The sequence below is a fragment of the Columba livia genome, chromosome W (genome assembly GCF_036013475.1).
Source record: "Columba livia isolate bColLiv1 breed racing homer chromosome W, bColLiv1.pat.W.v2, whole genome shotgun sequence".
Lineage (NCBI taxonomy): Eukaryota > Metazoa > Chordata > Aves > Columbiformes > Columbidae > Columba > Columba livia.
This window is the reverse complement of record NC_088641.1, coordinates 18,960,293-18,983,472: the sequence shown is the minus strand read 5'-3', so window position 1 is coordinate 18,983,472 and position 23,180 is coordinate 18,960,293. Positions and strand designations below refer to the sequence as shown.

Below are 23,180 nucleotides of genomic sequence, written 5' to 3'. Positions count from 1 at the left end.
TAAATCCTTGTCCATTGCTAAATTCATTGGCCTATCTATTGATTATCAGTCTTAAAAGAACAGTCTGGTATTACTTAGTACTTCTAATTATCACTTAAACTGTTTTTTACAGTTTACAATGTGACCTGATAATCTTCTGTCAGGTGAATGTCTCATTTGACCCCTTTATTATCCTTGCAAAGGATCTGGCTTTTTCACAAAGGATCATAACAGACTACTTCTAACCACTTGTGTAACAGGTTTAAATAGGCCACAATGCATTACTGCTAAAATTTGGAACACTTTTCACCTTTAATAAATTGGAAATGTGTTTAAGGGCTGTTCTGGCCAATTTGATTGCCATCTTCCAATTCTATTTTTTTTGTTTAATACAGAGCTCCTGTCAAAATAAATAGTATTTTTATTTTATTTTTTTTTCAGAAGGTGAAAAACCAGTGCAGATTTGACTGCTCTGAGCTCTCAAGTCTTAAATATAAATCACTGATTGAATGAATAATGGGATACAATTTCTGGTGAGGTATAGTTTACATGTTACATGACTTAACTCTGTGCTGTGTCTTGTGTGCAGTAGCTTCTGAAAGGCAAAAAACCCCACATTTATTTTCAAAACAATTAGGACCAGATCAGGCAGATCATATCTCCTACTACTGGGAGTAAGTGAATGTTCAGACAACTGGGAGGGAAAATGGTTCCAGTTTTGTTTTAACGAGGCTTGAGCATAGGTCAGTCTTTAGACAGAAGCAAGGTGCTTTTTTTTTTTCTTTTTTTTTTTTTTTTCTTTCGTGGATAGGAACTGTTTTTCACCTGTCCAACAGGACACAATTTAGGTTTTTTTCTCAAATAATGCTTTTTTTACTTCCTTGAATTTTTGCAAAGATGGGACTGATACGATCCCCAGGCGGAAGGGGGTCCTATTCTCTGGATGCTGCTTCAGATGTGCTTTTGTCCTATATATGACAGTACTATAGGGAAAGAAGAGAAAAACATGAAAAGCGAAGGTAGTAGGAGAATATATATGGTTGTAGGAAAACCAACGAACAATAAATAAGACAACAAAAACCAGCGACATGTGGGACGTGGTGGGACTGGGGTTGCTTTCAGCGACACGTTTACCTTGTTGTCACGAAGAAACCAGTATCTGTAAGGAAGACAGAGGCTACTTGCGATATATTTAAGGGAAATTTGAATCTGTTTGTATAAGTTTGTGGGGTTTTGAACACTTTTCTGTGAGTATTTTCTCTCTGATGAGGAATAAGCAAGTCATGCTTTGCTTTATAGAAGGTTGTGCGGATTAGTCCAGGTACTGCTGATCGCAGCTGCCAAAGGAAGATCTTTCGGGCTGCCAAACCCAGTTGGATCTTCCAAGGAACAATAGTTCTTTAATCCCCAAAATCAGAAGCTCAGGGCCTTGAGAGTTGGTGAATTTACTGGTTTTCTACTCTAAGAAAAATGAGGGCATGATACCATATCTGATCTGATAATGGCATTGCTGTCTGTCTTCATTTCCTTATCCTTTTCTCAGCACTTTATACCCTTTATTTCTTTGTCACTGTTTTGATTTTCTCCCATTCCCCTTTCAGTTGGGTTGATCTCTTCTCTGTTTATCTATTTCTCACCTTTCTGGTTTTCTCTCTTTTGCTTTCTCTCCCAATTGTATACATTAATCTCTCTTTGTGTGGTTCCGTTTATAGTTCTTTATCATTTCTCATTTATGCAGCCACGTCGTCTTTACTGGGTTTATTTTTTCAGTTCATTTTGTCATCTATGTTAGTGAAGAACACAAGGTAGCTTACAAGGATGAATAAATGCTACTGATTCTGAAGTCGCTGCATCTCTGTCAGCAACACTAATGCAAGATACTTTTGCATTTTTGCTATCCCAGTGTTTATTTTGCTCTGCTCTGGGTTTAACCAGGAACTAATCTATCTGAAAAACAACATAGCAAAAAGAGAAGTGTTTATTTTTTCAGCCAAGTTAATTCCCTAGAGTGATTCGTGGCTTGGTGCTGTAAAACAATTCTGGCACAATGAGGGATTGACTTTTTTTTTTTTTTTTTTTTTTTTTGGGTTTGGGGAGCAGAGCAAACTGTTGGGCTAAAAGGTGAGATTGCTTAAACCTGCTGTGTTGTCCAAAAACGCATGTGAAAGCATGTGCTGGCTGCTGGGAGTGTGATATTGTGCTTTTCTGGGCTGTTCTTCCTCTCATTATGTTGATTTTCTTCATAGTTAAGCAAGTTTTAAGAGAGAATATAAAGTGGGAGTAATTCTGGTCTGTGCATTTGCAGGTCCTGATTATGAATCAACTGTCAATAATTAGAAATGAGCTGCTGTGAATCCCTGTTCACTGTCCGTGACCACTAGTAACAACCAGAGCAAGTCTGGAGTATTTGGCAGGTAAAGCCACTTAAACAATTTAGGAGTAGGAGATGAGTAATATATGCATAAATGTAAAAGGGAAAGCTACCAGCAGTGTAGTTTTAGGTTGCTTCATGCTTTGCACTGTAAAAATTGTATTATAATCTCTTCTGCCATAAAGCAGGTTATGGGTGGCAAGTAGGTAAATTTTTTTTTTTATTTTTTTTTTTTTAAATTTTCCTTCATGGATCCTTACTTGTTGCACAGAATGGACTCACGGGAGCTGAATTAAAATCTTAAATCTGCCACTTGGTACATTTCAAGTGGCTGCCTTATCAATCTGAATAGTGTTTGTATATCGGAAAAATAAAATAACAGCTTTTCTGGGTGACTTGTTTAGTTATTGTCATGAACAGGAGCCGTGAGGTTTATTTTGGTGCCCCAGCTCTTGGTTTAGGCAGAATTTTGCGTTTGTCTTGCTCTGCTATGAGTCGCTCCCAAAAATGCAATGTCCTCCTTAGGGGCAACATTAGTTACAATTCTTTCCTGATGGAAAACTTAAACTGGACTTAACTAACCCAGAACTTGCTGAAAATCATGTGCTTAATATTTACTGTTCCACTTTGTTCCTTCCCTGGAGTTATTAATGAGCAGCTGGTTCAAGAATAGTGCACAGGAGCCTTTAAGGGAAAGACATAAAACCAAGCAACTTTTATGTTGCTTTAATATGGTACATTTTGAAATTGGTACAATAAATTATATGCAGCTTTTGGTTCTTTTGATATCTTTCCTCTGCCTAGTCCATTTAAGTCAACATTCCCACAGTGTGAATTGACTGAATGGGCTGATTCTTCTGCTTTGTATTCGATAGCAAGCGAAACACCTTTACTTAGAGGAAAATAACTGTCAGGAAAGCTGTCTCTTGTGTTTTTTGGGGGTTTTTTGTGTGTTTTTTTCCCGTTCTACTACAATTTTTATCTTATTTTTATCATAAGAATAGACACCATGGTGTGAGGATGTTTATAGTTACATTTTATATGCAGAATACTTTCTATTGCCACGTTGAAATATTGTAACTCTTCACTGCCACTTTGAAACCTCTTTTATTGTGATACCTTTCAAATAAAAGCAGATAAAACCATGTTTTTCAAAGATGACTCCTTTCTTTCACTGTCTTTTATTAATTATGGTTTTGTTGAAGTGTGTGGGACTGATTGTTAGGAAATTTAAAGTAAGGCAACTGAATTTATTTCAGCCACTGTAAAATAACTCCACTGATTTATTTATTTTTTTTAAATATTTTTTTCTTCTTTTTGGAAGTAATAGGTTTATACAATATATACCAGAATAGCTGACCACAAAATCTAGCTTTCTGGTAGTATGAAGCCAGAAATAAAAATCTGCAGTCAATGAAAACTGTGTGGTGGTGGTGTTGTGTGGTGTTTTTTTGGGGTGTTTTTAGCAATAGGCTTCTTAATTTATCTTTCTTCCCCACCTCCTTTACTGAAAAACGATGCTGTCTTACAGAAAACTAACTTGCTGATGAAGAAAAAAACTTGACATGAGATCAATTGTTAAATGAAAGAAGAGCAATTTCAGCAAGAAAAACAGCATTTATATTATCTAAATATTGTTTCAGTGTTATGTTCTACTTGGTCAATAATCAATGCCTTCGCATATGATAACGCGTAATTTTTGCTCTTCCTTGTGAAATATAAAAGGACAATTTTGACCTCTTGTATCAAAGGGGTAGTGTTTTAGCTTGCGAGTTTAAACTTAATTTTGATTTCTTCTCTCTCACTTAATATGTGATGCAAATATACCCTGTCTAGGGATGGGTTCGTAGTGACAACTTAAACGCAAAATATTCTTATTGCTTGTCTTGTTGAGACATCACAGGGTAATAATCACTGCAAAACCGCTAATGTTTTGATGCCTTTAAAATAGTTTCTGGTAAATATAGTTGGAATATATACTACTTGCCCAAAACCCAATAGTTTAGTTCAGGTAGTGCCAGATAAAGTATATCAAAAAAAGCGTGATGAGCAGGGCAAGGGAAGTGATCCTTCTCCTGTACTCTGAATTGGTGAGGCCACACCTGGAGTATCACAGTATGTTAGGGATTGGAAGGGACCTCAAAAGATCATCTAGTCCAATCCCCCTGCTGGAGCAGGAACACCCAGGTGAGGTCACACAGGAACATGTCCAGGCGGGTTTTGAATGTCTCCAGAGAAGGAGACTCCACAACCTCCCTGGGCAGCCTGTTCCAGTGCTCTGTCACCCTCACTGAGGAGGAGTTTTTTCTCAAATTTAAGTGGAACCTCTTGTGTTCCAGCTTGATCCCATTACCCCTTGTCCTATCATTGTTTGCCACCGAGAAGAGCCTGGCTCCATCCTCATGGCACTCACCCTTTATATATTTATAAACATTAATAAGGTCCCCCCTTAGTCTCATCTTCTCCAAACTAAAGAGTCCCAGCTCCCTCAGCCTTTCTTCATAAGGGAGGTGCTCCACTCCCTTAATCATCTTCGTTGCCCTACGGTGGACCCTCTCCAGCAGTTCCCTGTCCTTCTTGAACTGAGGGGCCCAGAACTGGACACAATATTCCAGATGTGGTCTCACCAGGGCGGAGTAGAGGGGAAAGAGGACCTCTCTCGATCTACTAACCACCCCCCTTGTAATACACCCCAGGATGCCACTGGCCTTCTTGGCCAAAAGGGCACAGTGCTGGCTCATGGTCATCCTGCTGTCCACCAGGACCCCCAGGTCCCTTTCCCCTACACTGCTTTATAATAAGTAGTTTCCCAACCTATACTGGAACCTGGGGTTGTTCCTGCCCAGATGCAGGACTCTACACTTTCCCTTATTATATTTCCCAACTCTCCAGCCTGTCCAGGTCCCACTGGATGGCAGCACAGCCTTCTGGCGTGTCAGCCACTCCTCCCAGCTTAGTGTCATCAGCAAACTTCTGATAGTACACTCAATTCCCTTGTCCAAATAGTTAATGAATATATTGAATAATATTGGCCCCAGTACTGACCCCTGAGGCACTCCACTAGATACTGGCCTCCAACTAGACTCCGCACCATTGACTACCACTCTCTGGCTTCTCTCCTTAAGCCAGTTTGCAACCCACCTCACTAGTCTATTGTCTAGACCACACCTCCTCAACTTAGCTGTGAGGATGCTGTGGGAAACTGTCAAAGGCTTTGCTGAAGTCAAGGTAGACCACATCCACCGCTCTGCCATCATCCATCCACCTTGTTACATTCTCATAAAAGGCTATGAGGTTGGTCAAGCATGACTTACCCTTGGTAAAGCCATGCTGACTGCCCCTAATAACCCTCTTATCCTTGATATGCCTTGAGATGGCACCAAGGATAAGCTGTTCCATTACTTTCCTAGGGTTGGAGGTGAGGCTGACTGGTCTATAATTAGCTGGGTCCTCCCTCTTGCCCTTTTTGAAGGCTGGAGTAACATTTGCTTTCCTCCAGTCCTCGGGCACCTCTCCCGTTTCCCAAGACTTGGCGAAGATGATGGAGAGTGGTCCAGCAATGACTTCAGCCAGCTCCCTCAGCACCCGCAGATGCATCCCATCTGGACCCATGGATTTATGGATGTCCAGACTATTTAATTGCTCCCTAACCCAGTCCTCATCAACTAAAGCAAACTCCTCCATTGACCTGGCTTCATCCGGGGTCTCAGGGGTACAGGGCTCCCCAGGACAGCCTCCAGCAGAGTAGACAGAGACAAAGAAGGCAGTCAGTAATTCTGCCTTCTCTGTATCTTCTGCCACCAGGGCACCCACCCCATTCATCAGTGGGCCTACATTTCCTCTGGTGTTAGTTTTTATCTGCTATGTATTTGAAAAAGTTCTTTTTGCTGTCCTTCACCCCTCTTGCCAGCTGTAATTCTAAGGAGGCCTTGGCTATCCTAGCTGCCTTCCTACATTCTGTAACAGCAGCCTTATATTCCTCCCAAGTGACCAGCCCCTGCTTCCACGACCTGTAAACTCTCCTCTTCTGCTTGAGCATACCCAACAGATCCCTATTCAACCACACAGGCCTCCTGGCTCCCTTCCTTGACTTTCTTTGTGTGGGGATGCTCTGATCCTGAGCGTGGAAGAAGCAATCTCTGAATGCAATCCAGCTATCTTGGGCCCCTTTTCCTTCAAGCAGTCTTGCCCATGGGATTTCCCCCAGCAATTGCTTGAAAAGGCCAAAGTTAGCCCTGCTAAAGTCCAGGGTTGCAATTGTACTTGCTATTCTGTTCCTGCCACCCAAGATGCTGAACTCCACCATCTCGTGGTCACTGCAACCCAGGCAGCCCTCAACCTTTACTGCTTCGACCAGACCCTCCTTGTTAGTGAGGATGAGATCCAGCAGTGCACCTCTCCTAGTCGGCTCCTCCACCATCTGCATGAGGAAGTTATCATCAATGCACTAGAGGAACCTCCTAGACTGTGGCTGGCTGGCTGAATGTTCCTTCCAGCAAACATCAGGGAAATTAAAATCCCCCACAACAACCAGGGCCTGTGACTGTGAGGCCACTCTCAGCTGCCCATAGAAGGCCTCATCAACTTCCTCAGCCTGATCTGGTGGCCTGTAACAGATGCCCACAACAGTGTCACCCCTGCCAGCCTGCCCCTTGATCCTGACCCATACACTCTCAACTCGCTCCTCATCCGCTCCTGGGCAGAATTTAGTACACTGCAGTTGCTCTCTCACATAGAGAGCAACTCCACCACCATGCCTGGCTGGCCTGTCTTTCCTGAAAAGGGCATAGCCATCCATGACCACATTCCAGTCATGTGAACTGTCCCACCATGTTTCCGTACTTGCCACCAGATCATAATCTCCCGACCGAACATAGGATTCTAACTCCTCCTGCTTATTCCCCATGCTGCACGCATTAGTGTACAGGCATTTCAGGGAGCGAGCAGAGCACACCAATTTCTCCCTAGGGGCACAGGAGGCCACCCGGTCCTCATCAGTTTTAGATTGCTGCCCCACTTTTGCAAGCCCAGCTACAACCCCATCCCCCTTCAAGCCTAGTTTAAAGCTCTCCAAATGAGCCCAGCTAATTCCTGTCCCAGCATCCTTTTGCCCCTGCAAAATAAACCTTTCCCACGTGACACTGTCCGGACTGGTGTCTTATAAAACCAACCATTGTCAAAAAATCCAAACCCTTGCCTGTAGCACCAGTCTTGGAGCCAACCATTTAGAGACTGAATTTTCCTATTCCATCCCACATCATCCCTTGAAGATGGAAGGAGTAAAGAGAAGATCACTTGAGCCCCTGAGTCTTTCACCATCCTTCCCAAGACCTTGAAATCATTTTTCATTCCCCTCAGACTACGGGAAGCAGCTTCCTCCCCATCTGTCTGGAAGACCAGCAGTGGGTAGTAGTCTGTTGGGTGCACCAGTTTGAGGAGCTCTCTAGCAATATCCTTGATCCGGGCTCCAGGTAGACTACAAACTTCCCTAAGATGATGGTCAACCCTGCATATTGGGCCCTCTGTTCCTTTCAGAAGGGTATTTCCTATTACAAGCACCCTTCTTTCTTTCTTATCAGAGGCAGTCTTAAGTTGTGAAGTCAACCGCCTCTTCCTCTGTGATCTTGTAGGCAGGCTTGGCACCACCTCCTCACCTACCTCTTCTTCAAGATCCAGGGCCTCAAACCTATTACGGAGGAGCACCTGGGGAGACAAAGCAGGCAGGGAGGGGGGCTGCCTGTGACGCCGAACTGGAATACACTTCCAACCCTCATCGTCTTTTAGGTCCCCTATCTCTGCCCAACAGCAACAAGGATGGGGCTGTCTCAGGACTTCGGCCTCTGTCCAAGAGGGCAGGAGGTCCATCTCCTTTTGGGGGGTACCTCCCTGGGACTTTTCCGACTGGCACGTCAGGGTGTTACTCCACCAGTCGATCTCCCTTTCGCACTCCCTGATGGTCCTTAGCATCTCAACCTTTTCCTTAAGTTCCACAACCATGTCGAGCAGGTCTTGCACCTGCTCACACCTCACACAGGTGGAGAGCTGGCCTCCCTCCCCCAGGCAGCAGCAGGCTTTGGCACTCCCTGCAGCCGGAGACCTGAACAGCCACCGTTCGAGACAGAACCTCCTCAGTCTGCGTAGCCACAGTGTGTTTGAGACAAGCTCTTCTCCTGAAGGCGACCATGGTCGTCAGCAGTCTGGGATGCTGGCAATAAGTTAGAGGGGCTGACAAGCAACAAGTGCTCTCTGCACCCTGCTTCACAAGCTACCACACCTGCTGCTGCAGCACAGTGTGGGTGGGACTCACCCACTACACAAGCTGGTTGCTCCTCTCTGCACCTGGTGGCCAGCGACTAGTTGCTGCCCTCCCAAAGGCTTTTTCAAGGCAAGAGAAGGGGGTGTGGTCACTGTCACCGTGGGAACGCCCCCCGCCACTTCAGCTGCTCTCTCCCAATGGTTGCTGGGGCTGCAGGGATCGGGACTCGCCGGGAATCACGCTGTCCCTGTACGTTTCCCTCTGAGCTTCCTAATCTCGGCTGAACCTCGTGGTCGGCTGAACCCCACCGGCTCCGGCTTTCGCTGGGCTGGCTCCGATCAGCTGACTGAATGCTAGTATCGAGTTTCAGCCGCTTTTAAACCTCCTGCCGTCACCGTGGGAACGTCCCCCGCCACGTCAGCCGCTCTCTCCCAATGGCTGCCGGGGCTGCAGGGATCGGGACTCACTGGGAATCACGCTGCCCCTCAGTTCAGGAAAGATATTGAAGTGCTGGAGCGGGTCCAGAGAAGAGCAACAAGACTGGTGAAGGGACTTGAGCACAAGACCTACGGGGAGAGGCTGAGGGAGCTGGGGTTGTTTAGTCTGGAGGAGGCTTAGAGGTGACCTCATCACTCTCTATAACTACCTGAAGGGAAGTTCTAGCCAGGTGGGGTTTGGTCTCTTCTCCCAGGCAGTTAGCAATAGGACAAGGGGGCATGGGCTTAAACTCTGCCAGAGAAAATTTAGGCTGGATATTAGAAAGAAATTCTTTACGCAGAGAGTGATCAGGCATTGGAATGGCTTCCCATGGAGGTGGTGGACTCACCGTCCCTGGAGGTTTTTAAACTGAGATTGGACATGGCACATAGTGCCATGATCTAGTAAATGGACTGAAGTTGGACCAAGGGTTGGACTTGATGATCTCTGAGGTCTTTTCCAACCCAGTCAATTCTGTGATTCTGTGATATGATTAAATATTAACTCACCCAGGTGACTGTGACCATTATATTACAGATCCATGGCCTGAAGACTTGTTTGTTACTATATGCACATGAACTATTTTTATATGTTCTGGAAAAAATTTTTCTAGAAAATATCATCTTTTCAGAAGCTTCAGTTGTGAAAAAGTGTAATTTTTGTTTTCCCAGTTCTTGGTAGATAAAATTGCAGAGTGGAAAATGTGTGGGATATTTTCCTTTTCTGAAAGGTTGTTCCTGCCTGGATCCTCCCATGGGTACTTTGTTACAATTAAGTGTAATATTGTAAAGAGTCAGTTTGCGTTTCAGACTTTTTTTGTCTCAAATAGTGAGCTCTTAAATATACATCTATATATGTGCATGTGTATACACATATATTTGGCAACATGACAGTCCGTATTCCTTGGGTGAGGGTGTTCAGAGAAAATTGGAACTTTTCTTCAGTAATTAATGAAAAATTGAGGTTTTAGTGTTAGGTTTCCATTCTTCTATTAATTCATTAACCACATGTCACCTCCACAGGGATCGTAGAGCAAAGGCAACACCACAGCTGGTTGTAGCATTTCATTTGTGCCATGTTATGAATCTTGACCCTGACATTTTCTGCCTAGGTGTTAATATAATGTATTTTCTGTCTTCACAAAAAAAAAATACGTAACTTTTTTCATTTCTTTCACTTTTTTCTGCCCACATTAAGAAATCCACTGCTAAGCTTTGCTCCAGGTACCTCCTCACTATACTCTGAATTCATCCATGAGAATGTAGCTGTAATATTATTTATAGAGTATAAAATGACTATTTTCAGACTGTGTTTGAGTAGTGTCCTGCTGCATCTCTTCCTCTCTAGGTGTTTCTGTTGTGTAAATTGAATTTTTACAGATGTTGTTGTCTTCAGGATGGCAAAATTCAGTTCTTGCATGAATGAGGGCGAGTGGATTATATTTATTTTTTAAGCATTGAACTTTGTTTTAATAGGAAAAAAATGACTCGTTAAAAGCTTTGCTGAAGATCTGAAGGTCTTGTTTTGATCCTGGCAGTTTGTAGAAATTAGGTAACTGTGGAAATTGTTTGGGGACTTGGTGTGTTTTTTAGTGACTCAAAGGGAATTAAAAAAAAAAAAAAATGTAAGATTACTGTAGTTTTAAACTTGACTGCTTAGAAATTAGGGGGAAAGTGAACCGTAATTAAAAGCTGATTGTCCCCATTTATGGTTTAAATCCTGGAGCAATTACAATAATCACTTCAGCTGGATTAATGGAAATCTCCAGTACCTTTGGATAGTGGGAGATGGGTTACGATGTGTTGGATGCTGATTATTTGGTGCCTAAGAACCTTCTAGTCACTTGGTGTCCAACAGAATGTTCACCCTGCCTGCCTGCTTGCAGGAAGGAATAAATCCTGATGAATAGCAAATTTAGATTTAATTTTTTTTTAATGTGAGAGTCCTTGTTTGACATAGACCTGGGAAATTGTGTTGTCTGTAGTTGCTTTATACCGTTTATTTTGAATTACTCTGCACATCTTCAGCACCGAAACAAGAGACCACCTTTGAGACTCAGTTTAATGTTTTTAAAGTATATATGGAAGTCTAAGTTTGTTCTTTCCAAAACTTATGTTTCAAACTGATTTATAAGGGAGGAAAATGCTGTATTTGATGTTGGAAAAAAAAACAGTCTGCATTATCTGAAGTTGTCTTAGGATATTCAGCTGTCTCTGCTGTCAGGTCACTACACAGTAAATTAGTCTGATATACAGGAAAATTTGCAGGAGTCTTAAAATTTAAGTTGTTTGATGTCTCTGTCTTGAAACATTTCCTGTTAAAGTTTTGAAATAATTCTTTTTGCTGCTGTTTCTACCAATATCCTTACCTCCTTTTCTAGTTCTCATTGCTTAAACTCAGCTTCCAAGAGCTCAGCTCAACATGGGTTTCTGGCAGCGGAGCTGGTTTAGGGGCTTCCCAAATATCAACACAGTTAATCTCAGACTGATGCAACTGTTTTTAGGGCTGTGCTGTCTACTGGATTACCATTTAAATTTAAGAACAAAAAAAGGAGGACTTTTCTTTAGAAGTTCTGTGGCAGAGCTACAGGGAGTTGCCAAGATGGGATTGAGGTGTTTAATCTCTGTTTTTATATAAATCAGGTTACTCATTGGAAAACTTAATGCTTAGGAAGCAACGGTGACTTTGGCAATCTAATGATGGCGGTATTACATTTTGCAATATTTTTATAGAAGATGAGTGCTTGAATGGAGGCCAGACCACTGACTTTTTAGGCTGAGTTACTGTTCGGGTTTATGTTGCTACTTTCCTATTTATTCTGAGTATGGCAGTTTTCATACCTTTAATTATAAGGATGTAGCTGCATTAGCTCTGAAATTGTTCAGTCTGTATTGCATACTATGTTATATCTGCAAGCATTGAGCTGTTTGGGGTTTTTTTAATTATTTTTTTGCTTTTAAAAAATATGTTATTTCATATGATAGTTCTTCTCTGGTTGCCCAGAGAGGTGGTGGAGTCTTTGTCCTTGGAGATATACAAAAGTCACCTGGATGTGGTTCTGGGTGGCCCTGCTTGAGCAGAGAGCTTGGACAAGATGATCTCCAGAGGTTCCCTCTCACCGATGTAAACCCACTCATCGATGTAAACCAAATAATGAACTGGTGAAATTAAGTGTTTCATAGAAATATTGTGATGATTTTTCACTTAAGTACAGGAACCCAATTGCTCCCAATTGCTCATGTAACTTTTTGTTTGTTTGTTTGTTTGTTTGTTTGTTTTTTCTTTCCTCCCTCCCCTAGTGCTGACTTGAAGCTGTTGGAAGAAGCTACCATCTCAGTCTGCCAGTCTTTAGGTGAGAAATTGTGACAAATTAACTTTTTTTTCCATGTGCTTTATCAGAAAAATTAACAAATAGTATTCATGCGCACACCCATGTCTTTAGGATACTGAACTCTACCTGTATGTGTTCCGCTAGTAAGATTAAAGTAGTGTAAAGAGTGAGCTTATATGTATCCCAAATTTTTAGAAACTTCTATAGTCAGCTATTTTGTAGAACTTGAAAGACTGAAAAAGCTTTTAAATGTTCCTTTTGCTGCTTACTCTTGAGTTTTTCATTTTTGCTAGTTAACGCACAGACCAAAACTTAAAATTTTCTTAAATCATTGTTTGAAATAGAACAAGTATTTACTACTTTTTCAAGCACAGAAGGTTAAGTATAATAGGTAAATATATTGCTGGGGAAAAAGATGCATTTTTGTTCATCTTATGTGTTACATAAACACATTTATCATACAAATGGTGTAACTCCTGGTTACTACTGTTTTAGAGCTGTTTAAAAATCACCTGACCTTTTTAGCTAAATCTAATTGTACGAACTGTGGCGATGAGGAACAAGTCATACAGATGCAGACAGAGACACACAGGCACAGAGTTCTTGTTAGCAGCAAGAGCAGAGCCAGGCAGAGCTGAGCTCTCCTTTATTAACAGTTCTCAATTTATAGGTTTACAGATATAGAGCTGGACCAAGAGGTTAGACAGTTTTTTCAAAAAATGTTATTTTAAACACACCACACATGTTGTGACTGTTTCCAGTCACATTCCCATGCATATCTTGTGGGTGGCGTTCTGACCCACTCATTCACACGCCCAGGCCCAACATTCACACATCATACATACGGGGGCAGTTTCCCAGCCTGAGATATCATTCTCACTGGCCTGGCCTATCACTCCTTACACTCATAAAAAAACATACTTCTGTATAACCTGTCCAAGGCTATTTAGCTGGAACCACATATCCTGCCATTCCCACATATCCCCTTTTTTTGTTTTGAACATTTGGTTCACAGTGAGTGCAGCAAGGACCCTGGTTTTATTCTTCTTTACATTCAGTATAATTTTCCAGATGATTCAGAGAACTACAAGGAAAAAATATTACACAAGCACATCCAGTTCCCACAAGAACCCATGTATGCAGATTGAGGCCTGAAAACCATGGTTTATGCTATTAGAAAATGTCATCCCGTTATGTCTTGCAGTGTTAATTCTTGCAAATCATGCAGTTGTTTTTGCAGGGCACTGGTGAAATCCTGAATCAGGCCTTGTATACTAGCTGAAAATGTTCTCTGCAGAAGTTGTTTCACTTGATTTCACTCATAAACACTATGATTCAATTTCAGTGGTGTTACATAGAAATTATTTTGAATATATTCCCAGTCGCAATGCTGGTAGCCAAAGTGTTCTGTCCATCTCCTATCCACAACAGAGCTGCTTCGCATATATTTGTTCAGGGGTGTGAAGAGTTGTAGAATTTTATTCTTCCCCTTAGGTGACTGCTCTCCAGTCTCAGCAGAAACTGTCTTTACAGAAAGAAGTTTGACTCCTCCTTTACCTTTGTCACAGAGGTACTTGAAAGTCAGTTTTAGGTGGACAAGTTCCAAAACAGACTTAATTCTAGCTGGAAATGCGTAGCCACTAAACTGACTAGAAACAGGGTTTATACAATTATTTAGAACTACAGCAACATCAGTTGAGAAGATTATTTGAGTACAACAAAAGAAGAATGATGAGGATCTACAATGTGCATGTAGTCACTCACAAGAAGCAAAACAAGAGGCTTGTTACTTCAGGGTACTCACAATAAATAATCATTTGCCTGGGGTAGGCGAGGGGTCATTTAAGGACCCCTCACCCAAATGAAGAGGTGAGGCATTCTCAATCCCAGGAATTCTCCTTAGACAGTGTTCCAGTCTAAGGAAAGGGCTCCAGTTCACAGACCTGCAGCTCCAGGAAGACCATTCAAAGGGTGTCTTCAGCGGGAACTCCACTTCATAGTCTGTTCAGATGTGGCTGTGGGCATTAAAACATAGTCCAGAAGCTTCACAGCTGCTCCGGGCACCTCCTTTGTTAAGAACCCTGTCAATTGACTGAGGGTCCCACCCCTCCTGCCCCACCAGTTGGTAGAGGTGAAGTCACCCTGCCCTGGGGCAGGGGAGGATGTGACTGCCAGCACCTTGGTACCACCCTAGGTGTGTACGTGGGGACAGGTACAGTGGGGCAGAAAAGGTGCTAAAAGAGCCATCAACGGCCCCACTTAGGGCTCCAGATCTCAGGGGAATGTGCAACTGCCACACAATCCACCCCGTGACCACAGTCAACTGACAGGCTACTTTGGAGTGTTGATGCAGTCACCTCTTGCCTCCAAAGTCAAAAGGGGGCATTCTGTTGGTGAGTTTGAATATCCACTGTGGATCATCATACCTTATGTGTTATTTCCCTGTTACACATTATCATTACAAATCAACCTACAAAAGAATAGAATAATGCAAATTACAACAATTACAGTTGTTAACAAATATTGGAGAAGGCTGGTTAGCCATCCTGATAAGGAAAACAAATGCATTGAAAGTTTTTTCACCAGTTAGTCCCCAGTCCAAATAATGTTAATCTGTACCATTCCGATATGCTGGTGCCTCTAATTTACAGGGGGCCCAGTACAAACTCAAAACATCATCTGTGGTAAATTTAGATACCTTGCACGTTAAGACCCAGAATGGAAACAAAAGCCAAATTGCTCTGAACCACCCCTCCATCCCCCATCACTGATAAAACAGATGAAACTTCTCTGACAAGTACTTGTTAATTGGTTTCTTAGAAATACATACAGGAGGGGTCTCAACAAAATATTTGTGTGTTTGATTAAATTTAATCCAATCCTTGTTTTCCTGCAATTGGCCTTCTGGTGGTATCCATGCACCGCCTACCCAGTGTCTGTCATTGTTACTGCGCTATTGCAGGAGATGATAGCTGAATAGGCTAAGAAAGTGTTAATTGGAGTGAGGGTCCTGCTGCTGCCATCATAGTACTTGCATTTTGTTGTAACTTCTTTAGCTGTCCCCCCGTAACATCACTGGTCTCTTCCTTCGGTCTGGCAGTGGAGCCAGGACCATTGTCACTTTTAATCTGTTGTGGCACACCCAGCATAGCGAAACAGCAGGTCCAGTGGCACTGAACATCTTTGCTTTTCTCACTAGTGTAAGCAGATGCACAAAACATAACTGGAAAAGTATCTATAGAAATGTGTACATATTTCAAACAGCCAAAAAATGTAACATCAGTCTGCTAAATGGCATTAGCTGTGAGCCTGTGAGTGTTAACTCCAAGGGAGCATGGATTTGTAATAAGGTGTTGAGGGTTAAGATTGCGGGGTGACAATAAAACCCTGGCAGATGTATTGTTAACCCCCTCTCCCCCCCCACACACTTCCCCCTCCCTCTCCCCCCTTTCCACTAAGGAGAGGCGATTGGGAGGAAAAGAAGGACTGAGAGAAGAGAGTTGGAAAAAATTAAAGACGTTTTACTAATGCTACTAATAAGAATAGAGAAAATAATACAAAATATACAAAACCAATCTTGAAAGTCTCAGCAACTGCAGAGCCGGCACCCAAAGTCCTGGATTAGACTCTGCAGCCAATCAGAGCTGGATTCAGTCTCTCACTAGGCCTCAGTTTGCAGGGACGACTAGCAAGGTCCTCTCCTAATGTCGGCCATAAGCAGCAGGGAAAAAGGCAAAAAGGGAAAAGCCAACGAGATCCTCGTGATCTTCCACTTTTATATGAAGTATTCACGTGAATGGGATGTTATACACAGTTGGTCAGTTTCTTGCTCACTTGCTTCTCATCGCACCTCTCGCGAGATGTCCATCCGTGCTTATCAATAAGTTCGCATTCCATTGCTAGGTTTACCAAAACATGTGTCTGGTTCTCCAGGAAAATGCAGTTAATATGAAGGCTTTAGCTGACAGGCAAATTAACTGAGAGAGAAACTTGTTTTTTAACAAAACCAGGACATTCCACCCCTTATAATATGCCATTCACTGAATGCTTAAACCGTATCAATACAATCTATCAATACAATCTAATTAATCACTACTACTATATGTATATATACATATGTACATATATACACAGGAGTAATTAATCAGTGGACCATCCTTTGAAAAGTTCATTAAGTTCATTTTGTCACGACAGTCTCCCAGGGCAGGAAAAATGGTACAAGTGCATCTCATGACCACTGTTTGTGGGTTAAAGACATCAACTTCGAAGAAGTTGTCGGGCGCCACTCGAAGAAGCTAGCTCTGGTTTCATCATCACTGTCTTGATCTGGAAAACACTTATTAAACACTGTTAGCATGGCAATTCACATCATGCAGTTTCAGTATTGAATATTTTCACCTAAACTCAAATCCCCTTGAGGTACACACCAAACTTCTCCATCCTTAAGCATCACCCACCAGGTGCTGCCAGGTCACTGGGCAAAAACAATCCCACGAATGGGCTTGCCTTTGCCTGAGGCAGGAGTAACCCAGACCGCCTTTCCTAACATGTTTTTCATGTGTACTACAGGGACTTTATCTCCTTCTACAGTCCGTAGAATTTCTGATTGGGCAGGCCCGGCTCGATTGGTTGATCCCCTGGTGTTGACCAACCAAGTGGCTTTTGCTAAATGTGAATCCCAGTTTTTAAAGGTTCCACCACCAAGTGCCTTTAGTGTAGTTTTTAGCAAACCATTGTACCTTTCAATTTTCCCAGAGGCTGGTGCATGATATGGAATATGATATACCCACTCAATACCATGTTCTTTGGCCCAATTGTCTATAATACTGTTTTTGAAATGAGTTCCATTGTCTGATTCAATTATTTCTGGCGTACCATGTCGCCAAAGGACTTGCTTTTCAAGGCCCAAGATAGTATTTTGGGCTGTAGCATGAGGTACGGCATATGTTTCCAACCATCCAGTGGTTGCTTCCACCATTGTAAGTACATAACGCTTACTTTGACGTGTTTGTGGAAGCGTAATATAATCAATCTGCCAAGCTTCTCCATACTTATACTTTAACCATCGCCCCCCATACCATACAGGCTTTAACCGTTTCGCTTGTTTGATCTCGGCGCAAGTCTCACATTCATGAATAACCTGTGAAATAGTGTCCATAGTTAAATCCACCCCTCGATCGCGAGCCCATTTATATGTTGCATCTCTACCTTGATGCCCTGAAGCATCATGGGCCCACCGAGCTAGGAAAAGTTCACCTTTATGTTGCCAGTCCAAGTCCACCTCAGCTACTTTGATCTTAGCAGCTTGATCTGCTTGTTGGTTGTTCAGATGTTCCTCGGTGGCTCGACTTTTAGGGACATGAGCATCTACATGCCGAACTTTCACAGGCAGGCTCTCTAGCCGAGCAGCAATGTCTTGCCACAGTGTGGCAGCCCAAATGGGTTTACCTCTGTGCTGCCAGTTGCTTTTCTTCCATTGCTGTAGCCACCCCCACAAGGCATTTGCTACCATCCAAGAGTCAGTATAGAGATAAAGTATTGGCCACTTCTCTCGTTCAGCAATGTCCAAAGCCAGCTGGATGGCTTTCACTTCTGCAAATTGACTAGATTCACCTTGTCCTTCAGTGGCTTCTGTAACTTGTTGTGTGGGACTCCACACAGCAGCTTTCCACCTTCGATGTTTTCCTACAAGACGACAGGATCCATCTGTGAACAGTGCATACTGCTTATCAGTCTCTGAAAGAGTATTATACAGTGGTGCTTCTTCGGCACGTTTTACTTCCTCATCATCTAGAGACATCCCAAAGTCTTTGCTTTCTGGCCAGTCTGTAATCACTTCTAAGATCCCTGGGCGATTGGGATTTCCAATTCGAGCTCGTTGCGTGATCAATGAAATCCATTTACTCCACGTAACTTCGGTTGCATGATGTGGAGAGGGAACCGTCCCTTTGATCATCCAGCTCAGCACCGGCAGTCGAGGTGCCAGGAGGAGCTGTGCTTCAGTACCGATCACTTCTGAAGCAGCTCGAACTCCTTCATATGCTGCTAGTACCTCTTTTTCAGTTGGAGTATAGTTGGCCTCAGATCGTTTGTATCCTCTACTCCAAAAACCTAAGGGTCGACCTCGGGTTTCTCCTGGTGCTTTCTGCCAGAGGCTCCAGGTAAGTCCATTATCTCCGGCTGCGGTGTAGAGCACATTTTTAACATCTAGTCCAGTCCGAACTGGTCCAAGGGCCACCGCATGAGTTATCTCACGTTTAATTTGTTCAAAGGCTTGTCGTTGTTCAGGGCCCCACTCAAATTGGTTCTTTTTACGAGTCACTTGATAGAGAGGGCTCACAATCTGGCTGTAGTCAGGAATATGCATTCTCCAAAATCCTACAACGCCCAAGAAAGTCTGTGTCTCCTTTTTATTAGTAGGTGGAGACATTGCAGCAATTTTGTTGATCACATCCATTGGGATCTGACGACAGCCATCTTGCCATTTTTTTCCTAAAAACTGGATCTCTCGTGCAGGTCCCTTGACCTTGCTTCGTTTTATGGCAAAACCAGCATCCAAAAGAATCTGAATTATTCTCTCACCTTTCTCGAAGACTTCTTTCACTGTGTCGCCCCATACGATGATGTCATCAATATATTGCAAGTGTTCTGGAGCTTTACCTTGCTCCAGTGTGGTCTGGATCAGTCCATGGCAGATGGTAGGACTGTGTTTCCACCCCTGGGGCAAGCGATTCCACCTGTACTGGATGCCTCTCCAGGTGAAAGCAAACTGCGGCCTGCACTCTGCTGCTACAGGAATAGAGAAAAATGCATTAGCAATGTCAATTGTAGCAGACCACTTAGCTGCCTTTGACTCCAGTTCAAATTGCAGTTCTAGCATGTCAGGCACAGCAGCACTCAGTGGTGGTGTAACTTCATTCAGGCCACGATAGTCTACAGTTAGTCTCCACTCGTCACTAGACTTATGCACTGGCCAGATTGGGCTGTTAAAAGGTGAGCGAGTCTTACTGATCACACCCTGGCTTTCCAATTGACGGATCAACTTCTGGATAGGAATCAAAGAGTCTCGGTTGGTGCGGTATTGCCGACGATGCACTGTTGTGGTAGCAATTGGCACCTGCTGATCGTCAATCATGAGCAGTCCTACAACAGAAGGGTCATCTGAAAGACCAGGCAAATCAGACAGCTGTTCAATTTTCTCAATGTCCACAGCTGCTATACCAAATGCCCACCTATACCCTTTTGGGTCCTTAAAATACCCTCTCTTGAGGTAGTCTATGCCAAGGATGCATGGAGCATCTGGACCAGTCACAATGGGATGCTTTTGCCAGTTTTTTCCAGTTAGGCTCATTTCAGCCTCTACAACAGTCAGTTCCTGGGATCCCCCAGTCACTCCAACAATATTAATGGATTGCGTTCCTTTATAATTAGAAGGAATTATTGTGCACTGAGCACCAGTGTCCACTAAAGCTTTGTACTCCTGGGGGTGTGTTGTACCAGGCCATCGTATTTGTACAGTCCAATAAACTCTGTTATCCCTTTCCTCCACCTGGTTGGAGGCAGGGCACCTCTAATTTCTGTTTTGCACAGTCTCTGGGTGTGAATTAGAGGTTCCTTCAAGAGCATCAGAATCTCTTCTGCTCCTTTTGTAAACTGGAGCAGCCACCTTCCTAGGAGTTTTTCCTTTTATCTCACGTACTCGTTCCTGAAGTTCTGAGGTAGGTCTTCCATGCCACTTATTCATGTTTTCTCCCTGCTCATGTAGGAAGAACCACAGTGAACCTCTTTTTGTGGGCTGCCTCTGTCGTCTCTCTTGAGATTGGAAACGCCTTTTCCTAATAGCTGAAACATAGGTTTGTGCAGGTCGTGAATGATATGTGTCTTCTCTGAGTTCTTTGATTTCTTGCAATATCTTTTCAAACCGGTCATCAGATTTTTCACACAGTTTCTCTACAGCAGAGACACAAGCCCGTAGAGAACCAGCAAGGCTGTCCTCAAAGTTCCGAAGCTGCTCAATCAGTTAATTAATCTCTTGTTGACCTCCAGCTGACCAGACCATTCCTGCCAATGACCTAGCATATGCAGGGGGTGCACTTTGTACAAATCTGCGCCACAGAGATCGTGTACAATTGATTCTATCTGGGTCTGTCCCCTCTTGGTTGTCTGATCCAAAATAGATGATCTCTCGCACAGCTAATTCTCTCAGGAACTGAATACCTCTCTCCATAGTATTCCATTTCCCTAACTTGGATATACAATCTTCCTTGTAGGGAAATCTTACTTTCATAGCTGCCAGGAGTCGGGTCCAGAGAGTAGTGGCATTAGACTCTCTTGAAATTGCCCTGTCAATGGTGGAATCTCTTGACAGAGATCCCAGCTGCCTGGCTTCACCACCTTCCAATTCAATTGTTTCTGCCCCATTGTCCCAGCATCGGAGCAGCCAGGTTAAAATATTCTCGCCTTCACGACGACTAAAGTCTTTTCGCAGATCTCTCAGTTCACCTGGAGAAAAGGACCGAGTGGTGGTCACTTCATCTCCTCCCTGTCCTGATGGTGCACCTTGGGTTGATGTTGGCCCTGTGCCATCATCTGCTGCACGGGTAGTCTTTCTAGTGACTTTCTTACAACCGGCAACTGATGCTGATATGGGTTCACCATCATTTGATTTATTTCCAGAGTCTGAATGACTGTCACAGTGGTTACAGCAGCAACAGTGCCCAGTGTGTGAAGAAGGGGGGGCTGTTTTGATGTTCTCGGCAAGACTGAACTATGTCTTTTGCTTGTTCCAATGTCAGATAAAACATCTTTTTTAAGGCAGGAGCATTCTGATGGAAGAAAGCACGTGAAACCCTGGCAGACTGGTAGCGGACTGTAGCTAAAGTGTAAGAGTCTGCAGCTGTGTTTCCTTCTGTAATAGAACCTGGTAAAGTGGTATGAGAGTGTATATGAGTAACAAACAGTGGGTGTCTGCAATGTTTTAGTTCAGTTTGCGATGATACAAACAATTCAAAGAGCTGCTGTTGTGACATTTCTTTAAGAAAGGTGGAGGGAATGTGCTGCAGGACCTTGACTACATACTCAGAATCACAAATCGAATTTAGAGGTTACTCCTTAAAAAGCTCTAAGTCATGTAAAGTTGAGCCAAGTTCTACTAATTGGATTAAACCTTCAATAATTATTACAGAATTATGTCAATCGTTATCTTCATGCCAGACCACTAAAGCTTTGAGACTTCCCTGAACCATCAACAAAAACTGTGTGAGCATGTGGGATTGGATGAAATACAAGTATGGTCTGTGGCCTGATGTCAAAGACATGCAGATTCTGCAGCAATTTACATTTAGGCATGGCAAAACCTATGCTGTCAAGAAAATCAGCTAGTGCAATTTGCAAGGACATAAATTGCAAATAAAACAAACAAACAAACAAAACAAAACAAAACAAAAAAACAAAATCAGACTTCAGAAATGGTACAGTGGTACATATATGACATATGGGTCACGGCCTAGTAAGACCTGAATCCACTTTTTTTTTTTTATCAGAGTAACAATCAGTTCTAGAAGCTGTGTAATAGTTTTATGGAAAGAGTTGGGGAAAAAAAATCCATTCTAAGTATATCAGTCTGTTAGCATTCTCATCATATGGTCCCACAATAGCCACAGGTTGTTTCTGTGTTGTAACTATAAATAGTCAAACCTGCAAGTCCAATCAAATGCGATCAGCCTGTAAGTTTGTAATTTTGTGTTCTACTAGCTATAATTCTCTGTGTGCTTGTGCAGTTAAAGTGCGAGGAGATGTTAAATCTGAATCTCCTTTTAGCAAATTAAACAGATGCTGGAGTTCATGGTTAGAAATTCCAAGCATGGGTCGTACCCAGGTAATTGTACCCATCAATTTCTGTAAATCATTCAATGTCTTAATGTCATTATTAATTGTCAAAGGCTGGGGTTTGATCATAGTGTCTGTTAAAATCCAGCCTAAATATTTCCAAGGAGGCACGGTCTGCACTTTTTCCTGTGCAACTTGTAAACCATAAAGTTTCAGAGCTTGAAGTAAATGTGTCACTACACTCTGCAGATAATCAGATTGTTCAGCACAAACTAAGATGACATCCATGTAACCATATTTTATAGCCTCCATGAATGCTTCACGTGTAGGCTGCACAGTGGTACTTACAAGCTGACAAATTGTGGGGCTATTCATGGAGGACACTAACCCCATTTTCACTTTCACGTTTGTTGGCTATTGTTTTTTCTTTACTGAATCCAAGTCCTGTTTTCAGATCTATCAGTGTAGCATTGGCTTTACCGATACTTCTTTGCCCGTACTAGTGGAAATACAGCATCCAAAATATCCTTGGAGGTTTCTTGCTTGCAACAAGCAGATCTACACCTTCCGAGCATCTTCTTGTGGGACATGCAACTGAACAGAAGCCTCAGAAAACATTATTTGAGCTTACAATTTCCTTAACAAATCTCAACCAAAGAGAGGTATAGGGCTTTCTGGCAAATAAAAGAATTAATGTGTTCCAAATTGGGCATTCCATTGGTTTAAAAAAAGCCCTTTCTCTCTTCTCCCCCCCCTTCCCCCTCATTCAGAACTACACATTCTGCCATTCCCACAATGAACCAATATTTTCTTTTGGAAGTATTTAAAATTGGACTGGATTTGAACACAAACTTCTGTGTAAAGACGTTACTTTGAAATAATATCATGCGACAGCCGTAGGAAAGAACGCTAGGTTGCGTGTGCAGCGCTGTGTAGTT

The 23,180-nt window shown here is 42.8% G+C and overlaps 1 protein-coding gene across 1 annotated transcript in view; it reads left to right on the top strand.

Annotated features, from left to right (window-relative positions):
* LOC135577008 (dymeclin-like) overlaps positions 1 to 23,180 on the top strand; it is a 225,210-nt gene that overhangs the window by 11,292 nt on the left and 190,738 nt on the right. The window contains 1 exon segment of the mRNA XM_065044447.1: positions 12,383 to 12,435. Within this exon segment, the coding sequence (XP_064900519.1) occupies positions 12,383 to 12,435 (53 nt within the window).